At 37.2% G+C, this 11,488-nt stretch overlaps 4 protein-coding genes across 4 annotated transcripts; 1 reads left to right on the forward strand and 3 right to left on the reverse strand.

The window, feature by feature from the left end:
- On the reverse strand, positions 50-1,035 carry LOC104736404. Its single transcript, XM_010456374.2, has 2 exons — positions 619-1,035; positions 50-533 (listed from the first exon to the last, which is right to left on the reverse strand). The coding sequence occupies exons 1-2, from the start codon at positions 923-925 to the stop codon at positions 148-150; spliced, it is 693 nt and encodes a 230-aa protein (XP_010454676.1). The 5' UTR covers positions 926-1,035; the 3' UTR covers positions 50-147.
- Positions 1,414-3,061, reverse strand: LOC104736405. Its single transcript, XM_010456376.2, has one exon. The coding sequence runs from the start codon at positions 2,959-2,961 to the stop codon at positions 1,603-1,605; it is 1,359 nt and encodes a 452-aa protein (XP_010454678.1). The 5' UTR covers positions 2,962-3,061; the 3' UTR covers positions 1,414-1,602.
- LOC104736406 (BAHD acyltransferase DCR) lies at positions 3,569-6,759 on the reverse strand. The gene is made up of 2 exons (XM_010456378.2): positions 6,164-6,759; positions 3,569-4,792 (listed from the first exon to the last, which is right to left on the reverse strand). Exons 1-2 carry the CDS (start codon positions 6,617-6,619, stop codon positions 3,851-3,853), a joined length of 1,398 nt encoding a protein of 465 aa, XP_010454680.1. The 5' UTR covers positions 6,620-6,759; the 3' UTR covers positions 3,569-3,850.
- LOC104736407 (protein SRC2 homolog) lies at positions 9,581-10,643 on the forward strand. Its single transcript, XM_010456379.2, has one exon. The coding sequence runs from the start codon at positions 9,745-9,747 to the stop codon at positions 10,546-10,548; it is 804 nt and encodes a 267-aa protein (XP_010454681.1). The 5' UTR covers positions 9,581-9,744; the 3' UTR covers positions 10,549-10,643.

Genomic DNA, 11,488 nt, shown 5'->3' on the forward strand with positions numbered 1-11,488 from the left:
CCACTTAGTAATTATTTAGACAAAAAATAACTTTTACCCGATCGAGACATAAAAGACACAAAAGCAGTACTAAAACAACTTCAAAAGTAGATACACTTATACATGTACCATGGGAGTTTTCTAAACCAGACAATGAATACAAACCATTCAATTATCTTTGTTATCATCGGAGAAGTAAATCTCAAAAGACCGAGGAAGAAGCACAGGCAACAAGAAACCAAACAGATTGTAAAACCACATCACCGTGTTAACCGACGCAATGGCTCTTCCTCCGTATACTCTCACCGAACCACCGGGACGCTGAGTGTCCGAGAATTCTGCTTTAACCCAATCCAAAAGCGGGTAAAGGCGACGAGTGTTGTAGAAGACAGGTACAAGACTAGCAACTGGAGTTGAAAACTTGTCGGAGAAACCTATAGGTTCTGTGAAAACTTGACCTGAGAGGAGGAATAGATGCGGTGCGACGGCTCCAACGCCGTGAATGTCTCCACGGTATATTCCATCTCCGACGTAGCAGATAGGGAATAGTAGACCTAAGAGAGAGTTTGATTTATTCATAAGGAAAAAAAAAAAAAAACAGTCACAAAACAAAAAAGAAAAAGAAATCAGATGAGTAACCTATGATTGCAGTGCCGAGGAAGTAAGCTCGAAAGAGTTTGCTTTTAGGTGCGAGTCTCTTCTTCTGCTCTGTTTGCTTGCGAGGAAAGGCAAATCTAGCCATGACCACAAACAAGTAGATAGTACACAATATTACAAACGCTATGTCTTCGATTCCGACGAGTCCTTTTGCGGCTAGAAAAATCATGAGGGCGAGAAACACAAGCTGTCTTTTGCGGCTGATGATGAGACCTTGTTTTTGTGGCGGTAGCGGTGGAGAAGGTTTAGAGTCGGTGAGATCATGCTGCTCTCGTATCTCTTCTGACATTGGAGAAGTTTTTTTTTTTGATTCAAAAAAGTTGTTTAGAAGCAACGTTGAAAAAGAAATGGGAGAGAGTTTTTTTTTTTTGGTTTGGTGAGGTAAGATAAGAGTATATAGATATGGAGTGGTTAACCTTCTCTGTCTTCTTATCTATTTCTGGTCCTTACAATTTATTAAAAATGAGAAAGGAAAAAAAAAAAAAAAAGTTGGAGAGATTAGTATTAAGAATGTCCATATCTGTAATGGAAGATTTGATTTGACTCAAATCTCTCCTCTGCTTTATTTACAATTACTGCACATATATCTTCTTCCCTTTCTTGTGTATTACTCTGTGTATAAATTGTATCCTTATACTCAATAACAAATTATCAGTTTCTGCAAGATTATAATTAGTGTTAGGTGTTTTACTTGAAATCTCATGTTTTAGAATATCTTGCGACCAGAAAAAAAAAAGGTTAAAAACAAATTACAAGACTAATTTTGGAGACGAATAGTAAACACACCCTTAATTGCCAAAATGACAGTAAGTGTTCTTGTCTGAAACTGTCCTTATTTAATTGTTTTACTCCCTAAAAATGTTTCTTTACAACAAAATTGGGAGACTGACATATCTCATGATACAAATCACAATAAGCAATCTTTGAGGTTTGGTACTTTTTCTTTTCTTCACAGTGCTATTTAATCTAATCTATTAGACTGCTATCTCCGGTGAAGATAGAGATCAAATCAAGTGAGACACTCTTGTGCTTCTCCACAAAAAGCTTCAAAAACTTCAGCTTAGGACTCGTCAAAACAGTCGAGATCGCAGGTACTTCATCGATCAGCCCTTTCGTAACAAGAACTCTGATTACATTACACCTAGGGAAAATGAACTTCTCCAAGCTAAATCCAAGTACAATAGGTGTTGAAGCCACAACTTTCAAAGACCAACCCATCGTCTTCACAAGAAACTCAGTCTTCTTCTTAACCGAATCCGCAGCTAAGCCAACGCACTGAGGATGTCGCTTTATGATCAACGCAAACTCATCTTTCGTGAATCCTAGCTCAAGAAAAGTCTCGACTGACTTCACTATCTTCTCCTCTGAAGTGCCTACGCATTCAGGGTACCTCTTAACCATTAAGCGTACCTCTTCTTCCGTTAGACCAACACGTTTCAAGGTCTCAAACGTTTGAATTATCTTCTTCTCAGAGTATTTCAACGAGAAAGGCCATTTCTTGAAAACTGCCCAAACTTCATTCACACTAAGTCCTAACTTCTTATAAGCATTCACTTTCTGATCTATCGTTCTATCACTAAGCTCATAGAAAACATACAAAGCATTCACAAACTTTGGACTAGCTGGATCAAAGCCTAACTCAACGATCTTCTTAACCGAGTCTTCAAATCTTTCTTTACCACAAACCGGTTTAGCTCTAGAGATCAACAAGTTTAACAACAGTCTCTGAGGCACTCCCATTTCTCTCAAAACCGATACGTTTCGAGTTCGATTCGTCTGCTTGGAAGAACAAGAACAATAAGAAGAAGAAGTGTGATCTTGATCTTGTAAGATCTCTTTGACATAATCATAGTAATGACTAATCCACTTACCTCCACTCTTCCCCAAGATTTTAGGAACTTTGGAAACAATCTCAGTAAGCTCAGAGCTTGAGGCTCCGTTAAGCTTCAAGAAATGAAGCTTAGCACGAAGAGACTTCTCAGGGTTCTCGACAAGGAAACGTGGGTAAGTAGCAATGATACTCGAGATTTGAGAGTTTGTGAATCCGTAGCTTCTTAGAAGTTTCAGGACTGAATCTGGGTTACCTCTTTTATCGAAACTGGCTTTCATTGAGATTGATTCGGCGAGTTTTGTAGTTAGCCCTAAGGAGTCGATAAGGTAAGAGACTGTGAAAGTCTTCTTTTTTCTTTCATCTTCAAGACTCGGATCTGTGGTTGCGGTGGTGGTAGCGATAGCAGAAGAAGAGAAGGGTTGAGTAAAAGGAACAGCTTTTATCAAAGAGCGCCATTGAGTCCTTCTCCCTCGTTGGAGTATTAATGAAAACATGAGCCACCACCAAATGCGAAACAAAGGCCTTTCACTCTCGTCGTCGTCCGTTTAACAGAGCAAGACGACGACGGCTGAGAAAGAAAAAAAAAAGGAGAAGTTATGATTTTAGGGTTTAGATTTAATTAATAAAAATCACAAAACAAATTTAACAATTTATATTTTTGCTGTCAAAATTTGTTTTTTTAGCAATTTGTTCATTTAAAAAAAAAATTATAAATTTTCATAGATGTTATCGAAACAATTTTTAATTTGTTTAGTTTTTTTTTTAACCGAAACAATTTTTAATTGAAATCTCCCAAATGACCAAATCTTACACACGATGGGTTCGTTTTTTACTTTTTTTTCCACCGATGTTGGTTAAACCTTCAGATGCAAATGCAATGTGATCTGTAAACCATCAGTAGAATCATATTCATCACCGAAAAGACCAGTTTTGCTATTTTTCATAACTTCCTACAAAATCTCAAGTCATTTCAATGTTCACAACATAATAAATTAATAATTAATAAACAATCATTTACTTTTCTCGTTATTTAAATTTGTAAAATCCAAAGTGTAATGGCATTGAGAGAATCTAATGACTATGTTAAAGACATATTACAAGTTCATAAAGTTGATGACACAAAATCGCTTTAAAAACCATGGTCCAAATACTACAACTCCAAAACCAAACACTACAACATAATCATACAAATACCACAAAGGCAGCATCCTTGCTGATTATTATCAACACCACAACCACAAGCGCAAATTATTACCATACTTCAAAACCCACAAGGCTTTTATCTCCTTAATGAAAAAAAATAATTAGCTAATTAACCAAAATCTGGAGTTTTTGATTAATTAAACTAATTAACCTTAATAAAACTAAAAAAAAAAAAAACACTCAAACAACAAACCCGTTACCATTGCCATTGCCATTGCTCAGCTCCTCACTCAATAAAAACTCTTTGCTCTTCTCAAGCTTCTCCATAACCGAAGCTTCAAGAGTAATCTCCACATCAATACTTATACCACCAGCTTTCCCTTGGTACAAATACATCATCCCATTAAACCGGTTATTCGAACCACTCCTAACCGTTTCCGGTTTTCCCCAACCGAAATCAACTTCGTAAACCTTAAACCTCGGCGAGCTCCCCACTGCCACGCAGTTCACTCCGGCATCTTTGAACTGAAATATCTTCGGCGATTTCTCCCACTCGTCGTTACGCGCGTCTATCGCACTCGCGTCGTGTGCCACGACAGCCTTTTGGATCACCGATGCTCCAAACTCCGGCCCGTGCGCCGCCAGTAGCCCCGCCGCGGTTCCGGTGAAGATCGCCTGGATCAAGTTTCCGAAGTATTCTTCCGGCATCGGAGGATCGACACGGCGGCGACAGTCGGCGAAGACGGTGAAGACCGTTATCTCCTCGGGTTTGAGCCCACGCGCTAAGGTGACGTGGCGCCAGATGTGGGAAGTGAGTGACTGGAACGTTGAGAATGGTTTTGAACCGTCGGATGGGGTTACCGAATTGGCTCTTGACTTGATCGTGTGGACAGCAGAGTCCGAGAACCTGAAGATCTTCTCCACCAGCTTCGCCGGTTCCGCCGCGGGAGTGGCCGCGTCGTCGCCGTTGGAGGTTGCGTTGGGGTCCTTTGGAGCAGTGAGGTCGAGCTTCACGCGCGTGTCACGCGCTTTGGCTCGGTCGAGGAAAGGTTGTGTTGAGATGGATTGGGCTCCACGACAGATCTCGGCCCATGAGCTCATGAAGTGCCATGTGGCAGTACCGTCTAAAACTGCGTGGTTAAAAGCTAGGCCCATCGCAAGTCCATCTTTAAGCTTAGTCACCTGTTGAACAAAACCAAATAATTTTGTCGAGACATGAGCCAATATGAATCTTTTTAATTTTTGAATCGAAGTATATGATTGGTCACTAGACGATAGCTTCGAGACCAGATTAGAGGAAAAAAACATTGACTATCTCAACGACCACACCTGTTAAAAGAGCTTAAACATTGAATGCACATTTAATGCGTAACTTTTTATATTTGGTTGTAATGAAAGTATCGTATACATGTAAGTTACGTGTGTATTATACGTATGAATACGTTGTGTTATAAATCTTTCAACAGCAAACATAATAATAAGTATGTTTTACTAAGAGTGACATTACGAGTAGGTTATATCAACGTGGAACGATTGATGAAAAGAAAATGAAATGTGAAACGTATCTTAGTAGTTGAGATGAATTGGGGATAAATCGAGTAATCGACGACATCTATATTTATTTTCGATTTCGATTGATAATGACAATTAAATTCTCCAATGTGTACTAATAGATATTACCTTACTTAGTACTCTCATCTATTAAATAATTTTTGTACCTAAGTGCATGGCATAGTGATTTTTGTCCGGCAACTCACCCAGTTAACAACATCCATATAATGTGGGTCATTGAATGTTGTATTTAATGGTTGTGTCAGTTATTATGTTTTTTTTTTTTTTTTCATAAAAACTACACAAACAGTCAAAACATTTGAAAAAAGAGCTTCTCAAACCATTGACTACAAATAATGTGTAAAGCTTCACAGAGATGAACATCCACAATTTGCACATACACATATTTCTTCACATACAATAATTATGTGAAGCTCAAAATTGTTAAGCCGTGTAGAGTTTTTTTTTTTTACCACTTGTTAGTATACACTCTATGAATCTATAAAGAAGAGCTAATAAATGTGAATAATTTTCTTATCTAACTTGTGTGAATCAAAATTAAAGTCAACATTTTGCGTGCTATATTACTTTTTTTTTTAATCTTGGTGGAAGGATGGGTGCACACTTATGAAGTTATGAGCAATTTTTATTTTTGCTTTTCTTTCTAGCTAATTATCACGTGATGTTACTCCTTAAACGTTAATAATATATATTTATTGACGGATTGTTCAATAAATATTTATTAAAAAAACTTATAGTATCACATAACATGCAGAAAGTAAACATACATAATAACATAGAGATGATTACGTAATTCAGATGTTTGTATGATGATTCAGATGTTGTACTAGCTAGCAATCTAGTTGTGTTTTCTTTCATCACTTCTACTGAATATCTAATTCTAAATTATTTCGCGTGAAAATAAGGATATGTAACACAAAAATACGAACGTGGACGCAGACTAATAAATAAAATGATGTATTAATATTTAAAGAATTATACCTGCACTGCAAGGAGAGGTCTGCTAAGTCCTTCCAAGTTCAAGATCGCATTGTAAGGAACCAAGTCCTTGAACATAGCCGTTCCGTCCTCAGCCGTCAGATCATCGATTGTGACTTCATCAGCATGAGCTACCGAGAACTCTACGCCGTTGATCTCTGTATCGTCGGCGTCGTACTCAACACGGAAGACTCCTTCGTCGTCCTTGGCTAGCTTACCGGCGAGTTGATAGAAGTCTTCAAGAACCAAACCCAAACCATCTTTGAGCTTCTCCACGACGTCGTTTGTGAAAGTAGGTTCTTCAAGATCTAGAAGGTTCTCGAACTTGTAGAGGAGAAACTTCTGGTTGTAGTAGAAAGCAAGGTAAGGAAGATCAAATGTGGTGAGGAGGAATTGTTTCTTCCCTAGTACTGGCTTTGTTGGTTTCACATGTGTTTTGCTCATTATCTTTATCTTCATGGTTGAAAGAAAGATTTTAAGTTAGCCTTGGATCAATGTGTGTGTGTCTGTTTTTTTTTTGGTGATGATCACAAGAAAAGTAGGATTTTTTGTTTTCTTTTGGTTTGAGGCTAGAGTGATGAAGAAAGAACTGAAAGGCTGTGTTTTATAGCTGGAGATATGCTGCATTGTGTAGTTGGGTTAGGCATTTAAGGTTTCCTGGAAGTAGTTGTGATTCAATTAATGACTCAGTTAAACCCTACTTCCGTAAATCTGTTTGCATGAATTCTTAAGTTTGAGTTATGATTTAGTATTAGAGGTTGAGAATTGAGATACAAAAGTAATGATGCTACAGGTGTAGGACACTATAATTTCTATAAATGCCGATAAAGATGGTAACAAAAATTCAAACCAGAGCAAACTAATTAATTGAATAATTATGGATCGTACCTGGATTAACAAAAACCCTAGACTTTTAATTATGTCCATGACCTGATGACCTTCACCTTCATTTTAATAGATTTTTATAAAATAAAAACTTTAATTCAGATGTTTTATCGACTGCCATTTAGTTAACCTGATTTTAATCGCTTCTTTTGGAAAAGTAATATCGTTACCAAATGTTTCATTAAATTTATAAGAAGATACACCAGATCTGACAACCGTTATCATGTTAATAATGTGTGGTTTAATTTGGTAACGAAACAAAATTAAAAAAAATTCCAATTTTTAAAAGGATTAGGTGAAGTTGCTGGGTTTTCTTAAATGATTTCCTCTTAACCTTCTCAGCCTCTATAGTCTATATGAATGTATTTATATTTATATGGAAAAAGAATATACTTTATTGGATTTTGAAGGACTTTACTTGCCATATTTAGTTAGTTGGTAAGTGTAACTATGGAAGTTGGACAGCGACTTCTCCGGCTAATAAACTCTTATGGTTTCTACTGATTGTATGTATTGTAATTGTATCTATCCGATGCAAGAATACGTCGCTTTAGAGAATTCAATAACAGTTGAGCCCCGAAAAAAAATGTAATAACATCCGACCAATTAAAATTTAAGAAGACAATGATAACAATTAACAAGTGTGACGTGTTGTGTCTTACAAAAACAAGGAGTTTAGTATCCGACACTCGATCGACTGTGTAACACTGTAAAGTATTTGTTAGTTTGGTTGTGACGATGAGCAAATTAGTATTGATCAGAAACCGAACTGGATTAAAAAGTTGTGTTGGTGTAAATCAATTTATTTAGTTTGCAAAAATTTGATTGATCTTATTGTTGGTTAGAAAGATGGACTCAAGTTTATTCTGTATTTGGTATCCAGTGGTTTGCTGGTAGAACCATAAGAATTGTTGTCGCTACGGACATATCGACAAGAGTTTTGTAGCACAAGAGAAATGATTATGAAGAAGATGTTGCTATTGCATTTGGATGATACGGTGAAAGATGACAACGGTTATTTCGTATTCACATGGCATGGACCACCATAGCTGTTTGCCGCTATGTTGCAGAGGCTTGGCCGGTAAATTTCAATAGAAATTTTACTTCAGAATTTGTCATGTCAAAATACAGTCCAATTCTAATTATATTATATTATATATATATATATATATAGTATTCCCCTGTCTCATACTCATAAAGATTGATGTTTTGAGATATTTTTTGTCCCACAAAGATTGATGTTTTGTAAATTTCAAGAAGTAATTATTGAAAATATTTAAAATTTTGAATTGTTATTGATTTAAAATTAAATAATATCTCTTTAGTCAAAGAAAAAAATATATTTAAACTTAGTAATCATTGTTTTCTTAAAATATGTAAAATCTTCTAAACATCTATCTTTATAAGTACTAATTACCCCATATAACGTCATGTCTAACTCACCATCATCATCAATGAAGTTGCATAGAAGAACCAATTCGCCTAAGATATTGAACATAAAAATATCGCTACTACTAAGACATTTCGTTTAAGTTTTTTAAATACAAAGAAATATCTTAAAATACTAACAGAAATAAAAGTTTTAGTTACAAAAGTACTAATTTGAAAAATACTCTAAAATATCACAAAATTTATGTCTATGGAGGATCTTCACATGCATCCACTTACAAAGCTAAGCGCTTGCGTTTACACAAAAGTCTTAACTTTTTAAAAAGAGCCTTGCTCATTGCACCGACGTTTAGGTAACTAAAATTCACATGTATCTTTAATTTCTAGCTAAAAAAGGTCACTAGATGTTCTTGATTGTATATAGAAATTGAAATTCACAATTACTACCCAACCAACAATCTACAACACAAAATATTACATGTTATCTGATCCACACGAGCGTATGGGCCATTAAAGATGCAGCTGGTCTCTTTAAAGTCGATGGAAAATAATACAAATAGATGGGGGACACTTGCTGCGAAGAAAGACAGAAGGAGGAACCAATGATAGAAGTCCCCATCTCTTACGATAACTTTTGATTTGGATAAAGTAATTGAAGAATACATTTTCGTCTGGAATTTACCTAGATTATTCATTTTTTAATGGCTTAATAAAAATAAATAAACAGTTCGATTGGGTAAAATGATTGTGTAACCGTTGAAACCAAGTTCCTGATCACGATGAAGAGTTCAGATTTTTTTAAGTGAAGAGTGAAGACTTCACACGGTTCTGAAATGATGTTGGCGTTATTAGCACCAGCTCTATCAGTAAATTTGTACCAAACGTCACAAGAGACCCGGTGGTTCATGTCTCTAAAATAGCCCATTCCGAATGTATGGCCCGATACTTTTAAAGTTGGCCGGCAATAATATTGTATACGCGTAGTAGACAATAGATTGAACGTGTTGGCTTATATCTTCCCGGCTAAAATATTTTTCTCATAAGCATATTTCTAGACAACTAATCTTTTTGCATTCTGTTAAGTCAATATACAAATTAGTTAAAAAATGTATATAATACAGCACTTGCATGTTTATGTTATTTTTTTTGTGCAAAATAGTGGGGACAAAAACGTAAAACAACGAAGAGAAATGGTCCGAATGTTCTTGATATATCGTCATAATATCAATGGTCCTAAAAACACTTATTATTGGTCTCCAAGTGTTATCTTTTGGTTCGAGCAAAGTTCCAATCTCACCATTTAGAAAAAAATGTCGTCCCGTGGCCAAGAAGTGGAGGTGACGATTTTGTCGGCGAGAGATACCAAGAACGTGAACTGGCGCAACGGACCAAACAAGCCATACGCCGTCGTATGGGTCGATCCGAAATACAAATCCTCCACAAGAGTCGATGAAGATGGCGACACGTGTCCAACGTGGAACGAGACATTTGTCATCCCTTTGCCTCCGCACGAAGACGATTACGACAAGGTCTACATCGACATCGTGCACGCAGGACGTGAAGAGAACACAAAGCCTCTCATCGGCTCCGCTCATCTCAGCCTCCATGATGTCATTGGTTTGGACGTCCCCGTCGTGAAAACCCTCGAGCTCAAACGTCCATCTGGCCGACCTCACGGCAAACTCGACGTCACAGTCACCGTTAGAGAGCCTCCGTATCATCCGGCTCCAGGATCTTACCACGCGCCGCCTCCAGCTTACAGTGAGCCATACGTGCCGCCGCCACCTTACGGTCATACTCACGCGCCGTCACAAACTGGTTACAGTGAGCCACCTGTTTACGGTGAGTCGTATGCGCCTGCGAGGTATGGTGACGCTGCGTACGGACAGTCGGGATATGGAAACGCGCCGGAGAAGGGGAGCAAGTTCGGTGGGATGGGGACGGGACTGGCGGTTGGTGCGGTGGCCGGAGTTTTGGGTGGGGTTGCGTTAGCGGAGGGGCTGGAGGCTGTGGAAGACAACATAGCTGAAAAAGCAGCTGAGAAGGTGGAGAATGATCTGGATTCCGGAGAAGACGATTATGACGGCGGCGATGATGATGACGGAGACTTTTAATATGATCGTAATGTAATCTTTAATAATAAATAAAGTCCTCAATGTACTTTGTTACAAAAACAAATAAAAATGGGCTAATTACTTCAATTGAAGCATTATCACAAGTGTTGTAGCTAGCAAAAATGTGGCGACAATTCTTATGTTTTTGGCTCTGAAGGATCCAGAATGCTCGGTAGACCTAGGCAGGGTTGATGATTCGATCTCTTGGGGTTGTTAAAAAGATATCCCAAAGATATGATAGCTTAGAGTGTCTACAGCCACAATGAAAATATCAATGTTCTAGTCGTGGAATTGATCTCAAGAACACACACAACCACGGATTAGAACTCCGGCCCATTAAGAATTGTACCTTCAGCTAATGAATAGAGGCCGAAGACTAACCCAACTAAGCCCATTCACCTAAATTTATCGTAGATTTACAGATTTTTAGAATAACGAACAAGAACATCGACCCAACACTCTCAGTGTCTCACAACAAACCGAATCGTCATATATTGGCAATTTGGCATGGCGCCCCATTAGATATGTCTGAGAAAGAGAACAACCACCACTTATTAGGTTTATGGCGGATAATAATAATTCACATAGTATCATCATCTTGGCAAGCTTTTGGAAGATTAAGTTTTTAGATATAACAAAAAGATTCCTTTGGTTTCCATATAAAAAAAAGATTCCTTTGGTTTCCATATAAAAAAAAGATTCCTTTGGATATATGTATATATAGTACCATCGTCTTGGCAAGCTTTTGGAAGATTAAGTTTTTTTTTTCTTCATTTTAATTTTATGATATATTTCAATCGTTGTACACCATTTTGTTTAAACCTCCAAAGGAATCTAATGTGATGGAAAATTGGAAATACGCAAAACAAAACCACGTGAATTAAGAAACCTACAAAATAGAAGGAATAAACTTGAGATTTTTTTTTTTCTTTTTTTTTTT

The sequence above is a fragment of the Camelina sativa genome, chromosome 13 (assembly GCF_000633955.1).
Source record: "Camelina sativa cultivar DH55 chromosome 13, Cs, whole genome shotgun sequence".
Classification (NCBI taxonomy): domain Eukaryota; kingdom Viridiplantae; phylum Streptophyta; class Magnoliopsida; order Brassicales; family Brassicaceae; genus Camelina; species Camelina sativa.

What these genes read in the sequence shown, in the direction of transcription:
- LOC104736406 (XM_010456378.2), bottom strand. Translation starts at nt 6,619, where the DNA reads ATGAAGATAAAGATAATGAGCAAAACACATGTGAAACCAACAAAGCCA. An exon ending in GACCTCTCCTTGCAGTGCAG is followed by an intron (nt 4,793 to 6,163) that starts GTATAATTCTTT and finishes TTTGTTCAACAG; the next exon opens with GTGACTAAGCTTAAAGATGG.
- LOC104736407 (XM_010456379.2), top strand. Translation starts at nt 9,745, where the DNA reads ATGTCGTCCCGTGGCCAAGAAGTGGAGGTGACGATTTTGTCGGCGAGA.
- LOC104736404 (XM_010456374.2), bottom strand. Translation starts at nt 925, where the DNA reads ATGTCAGAAGAGATACGAGAGCAGCATGATCTCACCGACTCTAAACCT. An exon ending in CCTCGGCACTGCAATCATAG is followed by an intron (nt 534 to 618) that starts GTTACTCATCTG and finishes ACTCTCTCTTAG; the next exon opens with GTCTACTATTCCCTATCTGC.
- LOC104736405 (XM_010456376.2), bottom strand. Translation starts at nt 2,961, where the DNA reads ATGTTTTCATTAATACTCCAACGAGGGAGAAGGACTCAATGGCGCTCT.